At 37.8% G+C, this 18,152-nt stretch overlaps 1 protein-coding gene and 1 long non-coding RNA gene across 2 annotated transcripts in view; one reads left to right on the forward strand and one right to left on the reverse strand.

Annotated features, from left to right (window-relative positions):
• LOC117956729 (zeta-sarcoglycan) overlaps window positions 1–7,283 on the forward strand; it is a 332,748-nt gene extending 325,465 nt beyond the window's left edge. The window contains exon 8 of the mRNA XM_034891961.1: window positions 5,895–7,283. Within this exon, the coding sequence (XP_034747852.1) occupies window positions 5,895–6,101 (207 nt within the window). The 3' untranslated portion in view covers window positions 6,102–7,283. The remainder of the gene's footprint in view (window positions 1–5,894) is intronic.
• LOC117956738 overlaps window positions 1–9,533 on the reverse strand; it is a 13,974-nt gene extending 4,441 nt beyond the window's left edge. The window contains exons 1-2 of the long non-coding RNA XR_004659352.1: window positions 9,416–9,533; window positions 3,409–3,411 (exon numbers count right to left, since the gene is read on the reverse strand). This is a non-coding gene — a long non-coding RNA (uncharacterized LOC117956738). The remainder of the gene's footprint in view (window positions 1–3,408; window positions 3,412–9,415) is intronic.
• Between the last annotated feature and the right edge of the window lie 8,619 nt (window positions 9,534–18,152).

The raw sequence follows: 18,152 nt of genomic DNA on the forward strand, positions 1-18,152 counted from the left end.
TATATATATATATATAGATATTCTCCACTAACAGACAAAAATTGAGCATTGGAATATACACATCAAGAAAAAGGAAGGTTTTTTAGGTAACATTTTAAATGATAGATTACATTTCTCGTTATTTCTCTTTTTCCTGATGACAGACGTTCCCAGTTTTTCCCTCTCCTGCTTTGCCTGTGCTAGTCCATAAACCTATGTGTTTCCTTTTCTTTTTGTCTGTCATGTAACTTTGTCTACCTACCTTGTCTGTTTAGTCTGTTTTTTTTCTGTTTGTAACCAAAACTGTAAAGCATCTGAGTGTCTAGAAAAGCGCTATAAAAAATGTATTATTACTATTATTGTTATTATTGTTATTGTTATTATTATCATTAGTATGCTTTTAACATGTTTTACACAGATTTATGTCTCAAATGTGAATAAAATGATCTAAATGTTAGAAAAGTGAGCTTAATAATCCAAAAATGTGAGCTATAATATGTTTAATTTCTAACATGTCAGGCTGACAACAAGGCTCTTTTTCTTAGATCCTCTAAAAAAGATACCTCACAAAGTTTCTTCTTTTCATTAAATCATCAGCTACTGTCCACTTAACACACACAGATGTTTTAGGCTTTTCATTCCTTAACAGGTATGAGTTTACCAGGTGCTGAGGTTTGTACAGCAGAGCTTAGAACATGTGTGTTGTGGACTGCTACTCATGATTTAAAGCGACTTATTGGGACTTTAGCTTATTCACCGTATCCCCCAGAGTTAGATAAGTCCATTTCCTTCTCATCGCCGTGCTGGTCGTAACTCTATCTGGCCCACCCAGCGCTAGCCTAACTTACCACAGATCCTGCAACCGGCTTAAATTAACCTATTGCTCTGAATAAGTGACAAAATAACACCAACAGGTTCCTATTTACATGTTGTGATTTGTATTTGTATTTGTTACAGCGTGTACTAATAACAAGGTCACATGAGACACAGCCATCTTCTTACCATATACAAACTGGGAACTTTATTCTCAGAAGCTTTAATGAAAAGAAAAATACAAGAAAGGAATGTGTGCTGACCTTTATATGTGAATTCAATGGTCTTTTTCTTCTGACTCGTAGCACCATAAAGGATTTCAAATGACTTAATATTAACGTGACAATAGAGACCGCTCTTGATTTGCTCATAGAGGTGAGAGAAGTGGGAGAACAGAGGTGTGATCAATGTAATCATAAAAACACATGCACACACACATGCAGACGAAATGCAGACATGCCGCTGAATATGCTTAGAACAATGCACAAAACAACAAGCACTCCTTCATATTAATTCACAAACAGACCCATGTCCTTACAGACACACACACACATTCACATGTACAGACCCTCACATATGGCTTCTAACAAGCCAACCTAATTCTTAGAGACACTTTAATTTGGGATGAATGTCAGCGCTAATCCGACCTTAAGCTGCAAAAAAACGACTTCCACTCCCCCTCCTCTGCTTCCCTTTCTTCTTTTCATCCATCCATCTATCTGTCCATCCACCACCTCTCCTCCACTGTACTTACTGTATGCTATTGGGCAGCTATCCCATTTTTATCTGTCTATCCATCTGCCTTCCTCTCACTTCCTTTCTATTGATATCTTCCTCATTCCATCCCTCCTTGTAAGTCTCTCATTTCCACTACTGTAATCGCCCTAGCCTCTTTCCAATCTCTTCATCTATTTATCTCTTATGTTATCTTATATTAAGTATCCTCTCCCTTCCTCCTTGTTTATCTCCCCAACCATTCCTTCTCTCTATCTCAATTTTTCTTTATTCTCTTCCCTCCATCCCTTCCTCCTTCCTCTGTTTCCCTCTCCTCAGTATGTTTTCGCTATGTTTCCAATGTCATGCAAGAGAAACCATTAATTTCATTGGCATTACCTCAAACAAACATGCACCTATCTCTCCTTATTCTCCCATCCCCTTTTGCCATAATTTAAGGTTTTCATTGATATGGCAAGCAGGCTGTCGGAATTAGATTTTGGTTATGTTGCCAACCTTGACTGAGTCCTTTCCTCTGTGAGGATATAGCTGAATCCTGGCAGCTTTTATTGGGGAGCATACCTTGATATTTAGAGATGTATTGTGGCCGAGCACATGAGAAGAGAAGGACATGTAGTAGTCTTTACAAGCTATGCTTGTTGTCATTGTTAGTATGTCTCATTAAAACCAAGCATGGCAGGCTAATGAGAAAGCTGTACACAGAAGTTTTTTGTATTAATTTAATAACTACAACAAAACCTTTTTTCCAAAATGTTTGTGTGGAAACAGGACCATTGTGACGATAATTCACACATAGGCAGCTTCTTTATTGCTAGAGTAATATGAGCTTAGCGGCATATACACTTGTCACTGGACAGCTCCAAAAGCATGCTAGTATTCCTATAATGAAAGGATTGTGGAAAAACTGACTAAAACTGTAACACCTCGCCTGTTGAAATTTGGGAAATGTGAACTCCCATAAAGCGTTTGAAATAAAACGTAATTTTATATAAATTAATTAACCCATCTTGCCGAAACACGTCAGTAGTTTTGTCTGTGCATTAGTTGAAAATACTGTAAAATGTACATCATTGATGATGATTTCATCATCATCATCATCATCATCATCATCATCATCATCATAAAAACACACTAAATATTTGACCACCAACATATTTAAAACACCCAAGGACTCTTTCTATTGGAGAATGGAAATAGCAATGCATGCGATATTGTAGAGTTTGAGATCTAAATGAGTGAAAACCTCTGAGCTATCAGGGATGACTCAATGTTTAAAGTGCCCATATTATGAAAAAAACACTTTTGGGGGGACTTGGGGTGTTATTTTTGTCTCTGGTGCTTCCACGGGCATACAAACTTGAAAAAAAATACATCCATGTTGTTTTGAGTGAGATACAGGTTTCTGAATTTCCTCTGCCTTCAGTCTCTAGTTGAGCTGTTCAAAATCTGCACAGCTTTCTACATAACTATCGCTGCAACAAGGTGGCTAACCAAAGCAGGCTAGCGCTGGCCTGCTAGCTCTTTTTCAATGGCAAAACACTGCTACAACACACACTAGTTCACCATAATCTACAAAATAACTAAATGTCCCTGTTCTGCAGGTATTCCACAAGTGTGCTCTTGTTTAGAAGAAGTCTCCCAGTTGAACCTGCCTTGTACTGACCAAAGTAGGAAAAACAGATGCTAGCTAGGTTATCATTACCTAGCTACTGCACATGTGCAACTTCCAACAAAGATAGTAAAGAAGTGAGATGTCTCACTAAGTAGCTAAAACAGAGACCCAAAAATCCACAGGGTGAAAACAGGATTTGCAGCAATGTGCAGTACAACCAAAATATAGTGTTTTTATGAAAATGTAACCATGTAAACCTCTTTTGGTACAACCTCAAAATACAATTATGAACCTGAAAATGAGCATAATATGTCCGCTTTAAGGTTGCCTCAGTCGATTACCTGCCAACCTATCTTCAGGTTAATGGCGAATAGATGTACTGCTTTTAACGGCACATATATTTAAAAGCAAGATGAGCATACCTCTACTCTGCTCCATCATGCAGGAAGTGCGTGTGTGTGTGTGTGTGTGTGTGTGTGTGTGTGTGTGTGTGTGTGTGTGTGTGTGTGTGTGTGTGCGTGTGCGTGCGTGCGTGCGTGTGTGCGTGTGCTGTGTGTTGTTTATACAGCTTGCAATGTGCCCCGTCAGCCAGTGTGAGATCATTAATTATACTAATTGGTTCCTAGCAGTTAAGGTTTCTGAATCCTTCATTCATCTCTTTTCCCTTTTTCCTTGTTCATCTTATCTTTCTCTCTTTATGTCCCGCCGTCCACTCTCAACCACTTCTAATTTTAACATTTTCTCCTCTGTCATCATTTCATCCCTATCTTTTCCTCACATTTTCCGCTCTCTTTTCGCACTCATAGATATTTTTCTGCACATGTTCACTTCCCCTCTCCTTATTTCTAAATTGAAGAACATGAATAATGGGGATACTGATGTCTGCTGAGATTACCGCCCAGCCTTGGGGTGTGTGAGTGTGTATGTAAGAGAGAGGAAATGCAAGAGAGCAGTACTTCCTTGAACAGTGAAAATTGCAAAAGTAAAAAATAAGCAGGCATAGCAGTCAATAGAAACCAAGATTGTGTAATGATTCTTATTTAAAACCCAACTTGTATCAATCTGAAGATAGGAGGAGTGGACTGAAGGATGATTGGAAGTGAGAGGAAAAGAGAAGTGTTTTTCTTTGAAAAATAAGAAAATCACCACTGTCTCTAAGGGTCACTGTCTATATTTTTCTTCTTTTCTTTCTTTCATTTAGTCGTCCATCTTTTTAACCCTAACCCTTTATTCCATCTTTCTTATTCCATAATTCTTATTTACAAGTCCTGGATGAATAAAGGTACATTTTGTTTGAACAGTCCAGTGCACACAAGAAACAACACATATCAGCTTTATTATGTTCAACTCAGACATCAACCAGTGCTACTCTGCTGGAATACCCAACCACAGGTTTGCAATGTGTCAAATGAATTTCTGGTAATGTGATTAAACCTAAAATTATTTAGGAATGTGTACTTTTTAAACAAAATCAACTAAATGTATAAAGGTCAGCCAATACTTTATCAATAACTCCTTTTCAGCGTTAACCTTATAGACACTTAGTAAGCAATATTTTAATCTTCTCTGTCCAAAGTCAGCCATCCACCTCCGCTATGTTTTACACGAGCAATGTGTGCTAGCTCAGCTATTAGCAATTTCTTTTAACAAAAAAACTAAAACAAAAGCTGTCTGTTAGAAGTCAAACTGTTAACTGTTACTTATCAAAGTGAAACATTATGTTTTGGTAGAAATAATCAGTAGATAAATTCAGTTACCTTTTTCAATGAGGTAATGTGGAGTAGTAACTGTAACTAATCACTATTTTTCAGTAACACGCACAGCAGTTGGCATTGTGTTTCAAGGGCACTTATTCCCAAACTATTAGTCAGATTTCCACGAACAATCTGACACACAGTAAGCCAGTAAAGACCCTTTACCACTGTTTGTTTGTGCATTGCAATTTTATTTTATCTTTTGCATTATTTCAAGATAAACTTGACTGGGCACATGATCTGTTAAATCCAAAGGCTTCCATCAACTAACAAACCCGCCCTGCAGCCAAAACTGATCAAAATTCCTCCAAGTGAAGATCTAGTTGCATTGGAAAACATTTAAGAAAACCTATTTGCAAGTTTATTCCCCAATATTTTGACTAGCTTTGATGGTTTGAGGAAAACACCATTATAAATGTGATATTGCAGCAAATCAGCTGGCATCAAACTTTGTTTGCCTTGTGTATTTCTTCCTGCATACTTTGCATTGTTTCTGTCTGTCCCCGTCACTTTGTTTTCCCCTCACTCCTCTCCTACTGATTCCCTTGCTTTTCTCTTCACCTATTTGGCCCTCTGCCTTGTTCACTCCCGCTCTGCCTCTTCATCAAAAGAGAACCGTTCTAAATAGAAATTCCCCCTCTGTCTCCATAGATCTTTCTTGATGACAACCCCAGTCGACCACAAAGAGTATCTTAATCCCCTAAGGCAATGTGTTCTCTCCTTCTCCAAATCTACAACCCCAGTTTCTTTTCTTTTTTTATAAAAAACATAACTTTTTTCCCTTCTGTTTGGTTGTGTGTTATTTTATGCAGTATTACAATCCATGTGAGCTCACTACCCTACAGCAGTAACATCAATTTCTGTGCATCAATGTTGATGTTTTATATATCATTTTATTGTCTTTCTTCTTTTCTTTCTTGTGTTTGTTTGCCTTTCTTTTGTTCTTCATGCATTGCTCTGAGATCAAATTTTTCTAAATCATTTTTCTTTTATGTCCACAGATCTTTCTAGATGCCAACACCATCAGGCTGGGCAACATTCCCCATGGCAGCGCTGTGGACCCCCTGGAGGGGGCGCCAGCAGGTACTACCTACACCAAACAGACTGTGTATGAGCTTTGTGCCTGCGCTAACGGCAAGCTCTACCTGTCCCCAGCTGAGAAAGGCTCTACCTGCCAAACAACCAGTAACTTTTGTCTCTGGAGCTGAAATTGGGAGGTCAACAGACACCCAGGACACATGGACTATTTTAGAGTTTGAAGATAATGCTAGCCAACGGACTGAATCACCATGGATTATGGCTTGGTGGGAAGCTAATGCCAGCTAACGGACCAAATCCACATTGATGCATGGGGAGAAGTTCATGTCTGTTAACCAATCAAATGATATGGATTACAACTGGGCAGGAAGCTAATGCTTGCTAGCAAGCCAAATCAACAAAAGGACTGTGGCTTGGTGTGAAGCTAGTGCCAGCTAAAGGACTGAATCAACATGGACTGGAGCTCGGTGAGAAACTTTTGCCAGCTCACCAACCAAATTAATATGGATTGGTCAGTTGCTAATGCTAGTCAAGAGCTAGCTGGTGGGTATGATGCTATGATGCTACTCATGGACGTCCATGGCCAGTCTCACTCTGGGTCTCTCGTTGGCTGTCTTTGCTATTGTTGAATTGCTGCCATGAAGTTTTCTGAAAGTCACAAGGATTACATTTTGGGGTTTCCTGAGAACAGCAAACTCCCTTACTGGAAAACTCCTTGTTTTGTTAGGATGAACAGATATGGTGATGGACTGTAAACACGCCAGCAGGGACGTGGAGAAGGACTCAGTTGGCTATTGGCTATCAGTGTGGACTTTTGTTAAGCCTTACAGGTAGTTAACAAATAAATCAGACAGTGGTTTAGTCTAGTGGGAAGCTAAGGTTAGCTAACGGACCAATCTATACCAGAAAGGCCTTCCCCCTCTCCTCCTCTAGTCTCTTAACCCAAATGTTGACATTTGACCGTTCTGTATTAATCTGCACCTGATAGTGAAAATGCTGTCCAACCCCACTTTTCATAAGATAACTAATGCAATTACGGTTTTCAATTAACGTTGAATTCACCAGCTTTTCCCCCTTATATTTTAAGATTTTTCTAATTCTCTCTTATCTTATTTTAGTTATCTTTTCTGAAATATCTTACTTGTTATTTCTTGGAAACCTGTTGTTTTTCCCTTCAACATCCTTGTAATCCTTATTAGTACGAGATGCAGGGTTTCTCTCCCTCACCACCAAAAGACGTGTCTTTTGGTCTCTGGAGTCATTCTATCTGGGCATGTGATACTCTCTTGCCAGACAGAAACAACTGGAGTGAAGAAAATGAAAAGTGAGTTAAGTCTTACCTTAAATTAAGGCTCAGTAAGGCCTCCTCCTAAGGCAAAGGCACCAGTCGGGCAACAGCCAGACCACTTTTGGTCTTGTTATGGGCCGTTATGCATCTTCATCCAGCGCTCCTTGACGGTCAGACTTTTTTCCTTCTTTTTGCATGACCTTTCTGCTCTTCTTGCTCTTTCTTCTTGCTCATGTTGGTTTCCTTTGTCATTGAGAAACGTTTCTGACCCCACTTGCCTTTTAGTTGTATCTTAAGCTTATTTTTAATTCAGTATTTTTACCACCCATTACTCCTTTTTTGCCATCCCAATTTCTGCAATATAAGCAAGAAAAGTCAAGAAGGTCCAAAATATTCCATTGGGTGTTATTTTTGATATATTCAAAATGGGGGGGAGGGGGGAACAGTGTAAATGGCCTCGAGCTGGCTAACCTAGCGCCAAACCTCTGCGATGTCTGGAAATCAGCTGATTTGTGTGGTAGTAATCCCTGTGGAAGACATAGTGGATGGAATTGGTTCTATGTCTATGAACTCAGTTGGATAAAGGCCCTGAGGCATACCTTCTTTTCTTTTTTTTAAACAAAGTGATACACAGGTGCCTTTGCTGCTGTTGGTAAAAGCACATTAAAGTATGAACGTTCACACTACCCTCAGTGGACCATCTGCAAGTGTCTCTGGAAAAACTATATATTTATCAATCTACCTATCTATCTATTTCATTTTCTGTCTTTCCTCCCCTTCTCTTCTGGTTTTGTAGAACTCTCAGTATATCCAGTTGAAAAATGAACAATTCAATCCTGGTTTAAAGTTTAATTTTCTGGTGTGTTACCTTATGGTTTTATTCTTGATAATAAAAAAGCACAAATTATGCCATGTATATAACAATACCATTAAAATACAAAATAAAATAGTATTGTTTTTAAAGATAATCTCTGGAGTCTTCGGTGTTCTTAATTTTGTCATTATTGCTTTTATGTTTCTGTGTTCCCAAGAGAGATGAAAATGCTTTCCCTGATGATTACAATCTTAATAACTATATACTACTGACATTTCCACATTATTTTATTTTTATCTTTTTATTGTGTTGCCTTCAGAAGTGTCGTGACACAATTAACAAAAGACAAAATATTCTAAACATCCAAAAAATGTAGCTGTCACTACACAAATTGTTATTGTATTTAAAAAGCTGGATACCAATCTTACTTCTGTGTGACCTTTAGGCTGTGGATACATCGTTTCCACCTTAGCACAGTTATAAAATGAAAACAAAATAATTCTGAACAATTCAGACACAATGAAAGATATCCTTTATATTATTATTATTATTATTATTATTATTATTATTATTATTATTATTATTATTATATTCTTTTCACAATGTGTGCAGTTTTTGGGTAGGCAGTTGGGTTACTGACATAAGTTGTTACTTGAAACGCACTCTAGTGTAGGAAATATGCTACAGTCTTTGTGTTGGAAGACTGATAGACTTTTTTAGCTTGCACCGTGTTTCACCAAGAAGCTCTGAGGAGCTGCTCATACCAAATCTGTCGCCAACAAATTACGTTTGTATACTGCTTCATAAAATTCAATTCTTTACAATTGTATTCTCATTATGTTGATAAAAAGTGTTGCCGTTGCTGTGCCAACATAGTAGAATTATAGAACATTAATTTCACAGTGACAGGGTTGATTGATACAATGACATGACAGTCCATCAAATTCCATTTTAAAACATTATCAGTCTCCACCCAACACTCATTTCTACCAATTCTTATTATGCCCTGCATTTTCTTTGCTTCTTCTCTTTGATTGCTTACTTTACAGTTTATGCAGTCTACTATATCACATGAATCCGCTACTCCATAACATCTATCGGCCCTGGTTGATTATCGGGCAGTTTTTTGCGGATTATCTGTTAAGGCATTTCATTTCCCTGATAACCAAAAAGTGTGCTACTTTGGTTCCACTACAGCTCTGTGTCTGTCCTTTTGCTTCGGTTTAACTCACCACTGAGTCTGACTTAATGTCCTGCCCACAACACTATCTGACTATCTTTTACTGTATTATGTTGAAAAAACAGTACTGGTTCATCCCTAGTACCAACTGTAAACAATAATCAACGCAAATGCAGTGCTAAAGTTGTGGTTCGTAAATCACACAAAGAGGGAGTTTGACTTCATTCCCTGCTCAGGATGCCATTACTCCAATATATCTTTTATATAGATATTTGTTTGCTTCTATATTATTGTTGTGAATGTCAAGTACAGCCCTTTTTAAATGACCAAACAATGAAAGATGACTAATCTGTAAGGCAGCACCGGACATTTCTTAAGCACTTTATGTAAAATCTCTTAACATGGTAAAAGAAAGAATGCCAAATACATAAAATAAATATTTATCTTGGAAGGAAAAGTTTAAAAATAGTGGTACATGGATAGTATAATTAAAGTACAGAATGATGTTGACAGCCATCAAACATTATTATAGTCAGATGGGAGAAAGATGGGAGAGTGTAAGAAAAGTCAAGTAAGTACAATCAGAATTAGATGAGTCTTCAGAGAGCATGTTCATGGTTTTTGAGTGTCTTAAAATTAAGTTATCATCTATTTTTCCATGCCAGGTAAAATGACTGCTCATGAAATGGCATCGACACAGACAAAAGATGGCCTTGAAAAGCTATGTTGATTTAATTGATGTTGGTGTGTGAAACATTTACAATAGGAGGATATAATCTACAAAACAAGACACTATTGATAAATAGACACATTGTCCCCTTACTGACAGTATTACAGTGGTTGCATCTTTGTGTTGCAGTGTCAAATGGCAGCATTCACATGAGCTGCCCTGACAAACTGTTCCTTATCTATGACACTACCACACACACACAAACACACACACACACACACACATGCACACGAAGCAGAGGCAGAGTATTGTCAGCGGATGATGAAAGTGTGTATTTCATTTTAATGACGAGGGGCGTCAAAGCAAGCAGAGGACTGAGATAATATTTTCTCATTTCCGCTTTGCATGTTGAGACACATTACTAAGAAGAGGAGAATGGTTTAGTTAATCACTACATATGAGAGAAGAGGGGGGGGGGGCAGATGAAAATGGAAAGATGATGAATGATGGTGGAAAGGTGGAAGTTAGATAAGGTGCACTGTTTTCATTTTTGGTCATTTCATAACCAGATCCACAACTGTGAAATATGTTGAAGTGGAAAGACTGTATTATCAGTTAGTGTTGTGATGGCTGGCGACCGCTTCTCTCAGCTTCTCTCAGCTTCTGTCATCCTTCATAAATATACCTGCCTGCTAAAGCATACTGACAGTTCTCATAAAGAGAGTACAAACAGGCTAACCTAAGAGACTATGGGAAAGGAAAAAGGGTCAAAATGTGGTCTAGACAGATAGATAGCTATTTATTGGTCCCAAAAAATGGGAAATTATGGTGTTACAGTAGCAAACATACATCAGTCACACAGTACAGAATATAAATATAAATGAAATACTAGGATACAATTTACATTCACACAATATACATGACAAAAAATAACAATAGGAATAAAATATAAGAACAAATATTTGAATATATAAAGGATGGGGAAAAAAATGTGCAACTGCTTAAATAGTATGCTAAAATGTATGCAAAAATATAAATTCCTGTGGTAGGACTGATTTCCTGTAGCGGTACGTGTGACATCAAAGCTGTTGGAGCTTCTTAGAGAAGGTGCTCCTCTGTTGGACCAGTGTGGGGTGGAGAGGCTGGTCGGGGTTATCCATGATAAATAACAGTTTGTTCAGAGACCTCCTCTCTACTTGGCTTCAAATGTGTTCTGTTTGCAGCCGATAACGGAGCCAGCCTTCCTCTTCAGTTGAGGAAATGCAAAGAAGAAAGGTGTGATCATATGGCTTCGAACATGCCACAGATGGCTGTAAATGTTCCTTTCTATGGTGAAAATACTCCTGGATTTCTCAAAAGCCTGTTCACCATTTCTCTTTCTAATGACATGCATCAACAGCTCCGTTTTAGTTACAATTCTGTATGTTTTAATGTTTGATTAGGTTTAATGTTTGCTGTTAAACAGCATGCACTAACACTACAATATTGCTACTCAAAGGAAAAAGGAATAATCTGTTTATGAATGCACAGACTGTTCTCTTCCTAGATATAGTGTTGTTTACGTGACTGGAGCACGGAATTTCGGTTCTGAAAAACATAATCGTGTTATGACTCCAGAAACCTGGCCTTGGTAGTGCAGAGTGAAGTATGTTGGTCCTGAGGGAGTATAGTGATGTGGAGAGGAAATAAAAGTTTAAAACTGCCAGATGATCTGTGTGATGTACTGCTGCATCCGCAGGATGTTGCAGTCCTTGTCCTGTACTTGTGCTGATGTGCGTGGAATATCTGTTTATAGCAACTGCCCTGAGAAAAAAAAGAAAACACAGTCAGCTGCTCTGTCCATCGGAGGTCAATGGGCAGAGCACAAGTCAGGGAAGTCATTGTCTTTGGGACGTTGTTTCACTTAATTATCAGTGGGATTACCAAATATAACCTGCATTTTTCATTTGCAATGTTTACTAATGTGGACTTGCCCTTCAAAAGGGTTTTCCAGGTAGGTTATAGCAACTCAACGCCAAGTCTTCAAATTAAAAATGATGCTTTGGTTCTCAAGTCGTTATATATATTATATAATTTTGTATATTTAATCTAAGTAGATATTATATTTTCCAAGTGTATCTAAAGGTTGACACTCAATAAAAAAATTCTAGTCTAATACCAAATACAAGTTCTTTACTAGTACATGTCAACATGTCTTCTCTGCTCAGAGGTGACCGATTCACATCCGGTCTTAGCCACTCGCCATTTACACACGACCAGACCACGCTGATCAACTTTGCGAGCTCACGAAAAAGTAAGTGAAATTAGTGTTTAATGATGTTGTGGTTGTAATGGAAGGGTTTGTGGTTTAACGTTAAGCTTGTTCCCCAGAAAGAAAGTTTGGAGTGAGTCAGAAACTTGTGAGTGACTGGCATAAAGGTTACTTTTACTGAAATGAAGAAAACAAAGGAAGCTAATCGGCTAACCGCGGGCTGAAAGCAAGCTAGCAGAGCTGGAGCAACGGTCAACAGAGATGGGTGCTTGAACAACGTGTTGCCGGGACTGAGAGGCTTTTCTATGGTATTTACTTCTCCACGCCCTGGTAGTTGTTCGGTGTGCTATTGTGTAGTTGAATAACTGTTAATGTGTTACCGCTAACATAACGGACACCTAGGTATACCGCATTCAGCTTGTTGTTCAGCGTGCTATCATATAGGTAGTTAATTAACTGTTAATGTGTTATCGTTAATATAATGGGCACCTACCTTGTTCAACCTGTTCTGTGTGCTAAATGTCTGTTCTTGGTCTTGGATTTTGTGAAATACAATTTTAATTAAATGCCACTATACTCCAGTGTGAGGTACTGTATAAATGTTAAAATACGGTACTTTATCATTCCAATATGCATCTTGCACACAACATATGCACTATTATGTGTCTATTTGTTACGGAAGCACAGCAGGACTGAAACGCATGGCTCAATAAAATGATTTATTTAGGGAAAAAGGGATAAGGGAGTGGGAAGGTGGACGCCAGGAACCGGGACGCAGAGAAAAAGAGGCTGGGGAGATCTTGGGAAGTGAGGATATCTGGAGACTGGGAGCCAAGAAGGAGGCACGGGAAGTGAAGCGTGGAAAAACAGAGAGCATGAGCCGAAGAGGAGACATGGACACGGGCAGCAGAGATTGAGGCTGATGGAAGTGTGGCGCCACGGGAGGAGGACCGTGGGGGGGGGGGGTGTGAAGCCAGCCGACCAGAGGAATGGATGTGAGGATAGTAGATCAGGCGAAGAAGACAAAAAGAGGTGAGTAGAGTGAACACAAGAAGACAAATATGCTTGATAATAAGCTACGATATCGAGGTTCACCTTCATGCCTAACTGTTGCAACGATCAAGTGAAGAGTGGATGGAGAGCCAGGGTAGATATACTGTTGGAGATGGTTGATGACAAGCAGGTGTGGCAGTCAGCTGGCTTCGGCAGGAGAGAGGGAGAAACCAAACAGGGCAGGGAAACAGGGCAGGCCAACAGAAAATTAAGAAAAATAGCAAACAAAACAAAAGCCAGCTGTACCCCAACCACAACAATATTGCCAATTTTAACTGATTCTTGTACATATATTTTTGGTAAATTTTTATATTGTATATTAAAGTTTTAAATCCCATCAAGTTTGTCTGTTTATTAATTCTTGCTAATGCACAGACAGTTTAAAGTAAAAAGTCAATTGGTATCATGCTTGCTAAAGTTTTTTAGGTTAGGGGAATGTAAAAAAGAACGTTAGGGGAACGTTCTCTAAAGGCTAAAACGTTAGAATAACGTTAGGGGAACGTTCTGAGTATTGTGGAGCCTCTCCTCATTAGTGGCCGTTTTGGGGAAAATGTGACATTTAGTTGCTCAAAGTGGAACACTTGGGGAAATTTAAAATACTAATATATATAATAATAAATACTTCTGTGCTAGTCCCTGCACAGACAACAAACACATTATCATCAAAGCAGCACTTGGAGAAACTAAAGATAAAAACAGAATAAAGTTGACTAACAGACAAACTTTCACTCATCTCTAAAAGTCAGACTCTAAGACATATTATTGTGACGTGGGGAGGCTTGGCTTAATTCATTTGTCATGGTGAATCTTAATGTTACAGATGGTAAGTTTATGCTCTATTTTATTTGATTTCATTAAAGGCAGGGTTGGTAACTATTTCAAGTACACACTTCTATTATCTTTTGCTGATTGTCTCTAAGCCCCTACAGCAATAAATAACGTATGTGCTCTGAAAAAGGTGCAAAATAGATCCATCATCTGTAGCTGCTGTAATCCTGTAAAAAAGGCCACCAATCACTGCTTCACTGTTCGCTTGGGAAGAACCAATGAAATGCCTCCCTGTCTCGCTGCATTTACTCTACCCCGTCCCAGTTGGTAGTAGTGTTTTTTGGCACGGGTAAAGCAGGCACCAATTTTTTCATGACACATGGGAGGGTGGCACTTGAGCATTTCTTCAATGCGGTTTTCTACCATCATACTCATATATTCTAGTAGGAAACGGCTAGAACTGTTGGGTCCTTGTAAATTCTGGAGTGTGGTCTAGACCTCCTCTATCTGTAAAGTGTCTCTAGATAACTCTTGTTATGAATTGATACTATAAATAAAATGTAATGTAATGTAATTGAATTGGTATATATCTATATATCTATATATATATAGCGCCCCTGCTCGCACAGAGAATCTGTGTAAGAAGGAGAAAGGGGATGGGGGTTCACCTTTGGGTCAAACGGGTTGCTGGCCGCATATTACATTGGTGCTCCACTAATACTGAGCTCCCACAAGGCTGATCGCGGTTATTTGTCAGTTAACCCTTTCATTTCAATCCTAGCCTAAATTAAAAGATAGCCTACTTAAGGGCTTTATCATCAAGTTGATAGGCAAAATGCAAAATCTTTTGACTACTTATTTTTGTTAAAGGGCGTGCCCGCGAGCAACCACAAAGGAAAACATATATCGGTGCCTATGTTTTGTCTTCCAAATGGAACGGTCCAAACAAGGGGGGGAACGGGGGACCATGAGCCTCCATGAGCTTATCACTTTCATGCATGAGAAGGAACTATCAGAGATTCACCCCAACTTTTGGGCTGCTCTCAGGATTGCACTTACTCTGCCAGTCACTGAGGAACCTTTCAAAGGTAATGGTGATTAAGTCGTACCTGAGGTCTCTGACCTTTTCGTCAGCATCAATCACTCAATAGGGGAGCAGATTTCATACAACATCATTGATGATTTTGCATAAAGAAAGGCCAGAAAAGCCGGGTTTTAGTTTTAGTTTGTTTCCTTTTCTTTGTACAATAGTGTAATAATTCCATTCTCTTTAGTGTGTTTTCACATTAATGTAATGAAGGATTTGTGCTATTTAGAATATGTATTCTGTGTATATGTATTTTATTTGCATATTATTCTTAATATTTTATATTATTTTTGCTCTGCTCTTGTTACATTTTTTTATATATCTGATTGTATATATTTTTGGCACATTTACATATATTATGTATGTTTTATGCATTATCCAACATATAACACCATAATATTATTACAAAACATAATAAATCATATCCATCATTGGAACATTTGAAAAACAGACGTAAGAGAATCCAGTAATTTAACTATTGCAATTACAACAAAAAACACACCTTTTAAGGCGCACAATCTGACAGCATAAGTTATCAGAACTTAAACTAAATTTAAACTTTAATAATTCTGCAAAATTCTGCAATTTTGTGTTGTTTTTAGTTATTTTTTGATGGGGGCTTTAAAGGGGTCTTGTCCTGGCTGTAATTCAATGTAGAATTACGAGCCTGAGGTCAACATGCATTGCATTGCTAACAGTAGTCATCTTTGTTTAAAATTAAAACATTAGCGGTTTGTTTACCGCTGAACGTGACATGAAGTAAGATTGCAGTCAATTCTCCATTTTGAAGCAGCAGCATACGGGCAGAGGAGGTTAGACAGAGCCCCCAGAAAATGTTACTTTTAAATCTAGCTATTCAACATTACCAACCCTGCATTTAAATAGCACTCTTTTGTCAAAAGCTAACAACTGTCCAAACACTGGATTTATTAATATATGCTGTGTTTCGTATTATCAGCTGAGTCTTCAAGTCCCAAGACAACCCCTGAAAGAGTCATTGTTGGTTCTACTTTCTCATTTGCTGTATCAAACAGCTCCCATGAGTCTTCAAGCAGCTCAGAAATGATTAGATTAGATGATTAGATTAGATGCACAAAAACAACATCAACTGCAGCAGCAACACAAGGAGCCGGTATGAAGAGCACTTATCTGAACTTACATATGCTTTTATATGCTGTATAACTTCCATATAAACATTTTAATGTTAATTGAAGTTGCAATTAGAAGTTTTAAAAATAAGACCAGTCCTACAATTGCCACCAATTTGGATGTTTTCAAATTTTCTTCAATATTCTATACATTCAGGTTCCAGTGTGCTGTGAAAAGCAAGTTATAGATTATTAAAAGATTGGTTTCCACTAAAGAGGATACTAGAAGCAAGTGGTGCTTAGTAAAATGAAGTATGTATCTTTTTAGATCTTTCTTCCTCTTTCTCTGTGTTTGTACAGGAGGTATACCATATTTGATCACATGTGTTATTGTCATAATAACCACACTGGTGTGTTACTGAAGCTTGTACTGGACTTTCAAAAGAAATGCGAAAACAATGCCAGAGCGTTAAGAGAAAACGCCTGAGCCTCACACCGGCTGAGGGAATTTATTTGTAACTACTTTACGCGCACTGTTTCTGTGAAAAAAAACACATTGCATCATCATCAACCAAATTAAAGAAAACTCACCTCTGGTACGTCTTCCTTTGGCTTATCAGCACTTGACACAAATTCTGTAAACACATAGAACAACAGGTTATTGTTTTATGTTTTTTGTCTGGTAGAGGCTTCACTGATGTAGAAATGTTTGAGGTGTTTTGTACCTTTTGCATTGGACCTAACTTTTGAATTATTATTACTTTAATTACAAAAGAAAGAAGAACCTTAGATGTTGCTGGATGATTATCTGAAGGCGTGTATCACTAATCTGACATCAGAATTACAATGCTACACATAAAAACTGGTCACATCAACATTAGTCTTTAATCATAATTTAGTAGTTTCATGTACTGCATACAGAACAATTACTAGAACACATAACACTGTTCAGGATTTGTTCATACTGTACTAGCAGCATCATGTATTAACGTGAAAGAAGTAAGTGAAGTAAAATGTGGAAGCCCGGATTTACCACTTGTATGCACTGTGTCAAAATAACTAAATTGCTAATTGTGTAATGGTGCAATGTAATAACCTTTTTAAAATTTTACTGATTGTTTAACCTTTTAATGTGCTTACCACAATGTTTTAGTTGTGTTTATTTCAGTGTTTATTACAACATTTTTGTTGTTTTCAAGGATGTTGAATATGATGAAATCTGACCCGAGAAATGGACTTTCTCTATGCTAATCATTCCTTCCACCAGGAATCTGCAGCTGAGAGTGGTAAAATCTATTCAAAAGGTGTTTCTTTAAATTCAACTTCCAGGTTTGAGGTCAATTCAAGGACGGCGTGTGCAGAGAGCACAGTCACAGATTCCCGATGTAACTCAGTGTACTCTGTTGTTCAACTTCCCAAAAAGCAAACTTGGCAATCTGAACCAAATCAATCTGAAAGCAACAAACATGACTCTCTTTATTCCCTGGCTACGCTAACACAGGCAACCTAAAACTGTATCAAATGTACACATGATCCAGGTTCTCATCTAATATGAATAATAATACTGATAATAATAATAATGATAATAATAATAATAATGATAATGATAATAATAATAATAATAATAATAATAATAACAACAATAATATATCCAGGCACAGTACCACTATTATAGCTCATGTCACTTAATCTGATTATTTTGGTTTGCTATGTGGCTCCATTACTTGAATACTTAAACTGGCATCATGGTAGCTGCAGGGACCCGGACAAAAGAGAGCAAAAAGGCTCATTCTCATTGAAATGTTGTCCATAAAGCTCAGTTAACAAAATTAAATATGTCTCTAACACACATCAAGTAATGTGCTGATGTGCAAAGCTTGAAGAAAATTAGAGATAAATAAAATAAAATATCCAATACACAGAGAAGTTGACCTTGAAATGTTTTCTATAAATCTTATGCTCACTAGTACTCACACACATGCACAAAGGGACACACACACAAAAATACACAGCATTAAAAGG

Source organism: Etheostoma cragini, chromosome 2 (assembly GCF_013103735.1).
Source record: "Etheostoma cragini isolate CJK2018 chromosome 2, CSU_Ecrag_1.0, whole genome shotgun sequence".
Lineage (NCBI taxonomy): Eukaryota > Metazoa > Chordata > Actinopteri > Perciformes > Percidae > Etheostoma > Etheostoma cragini.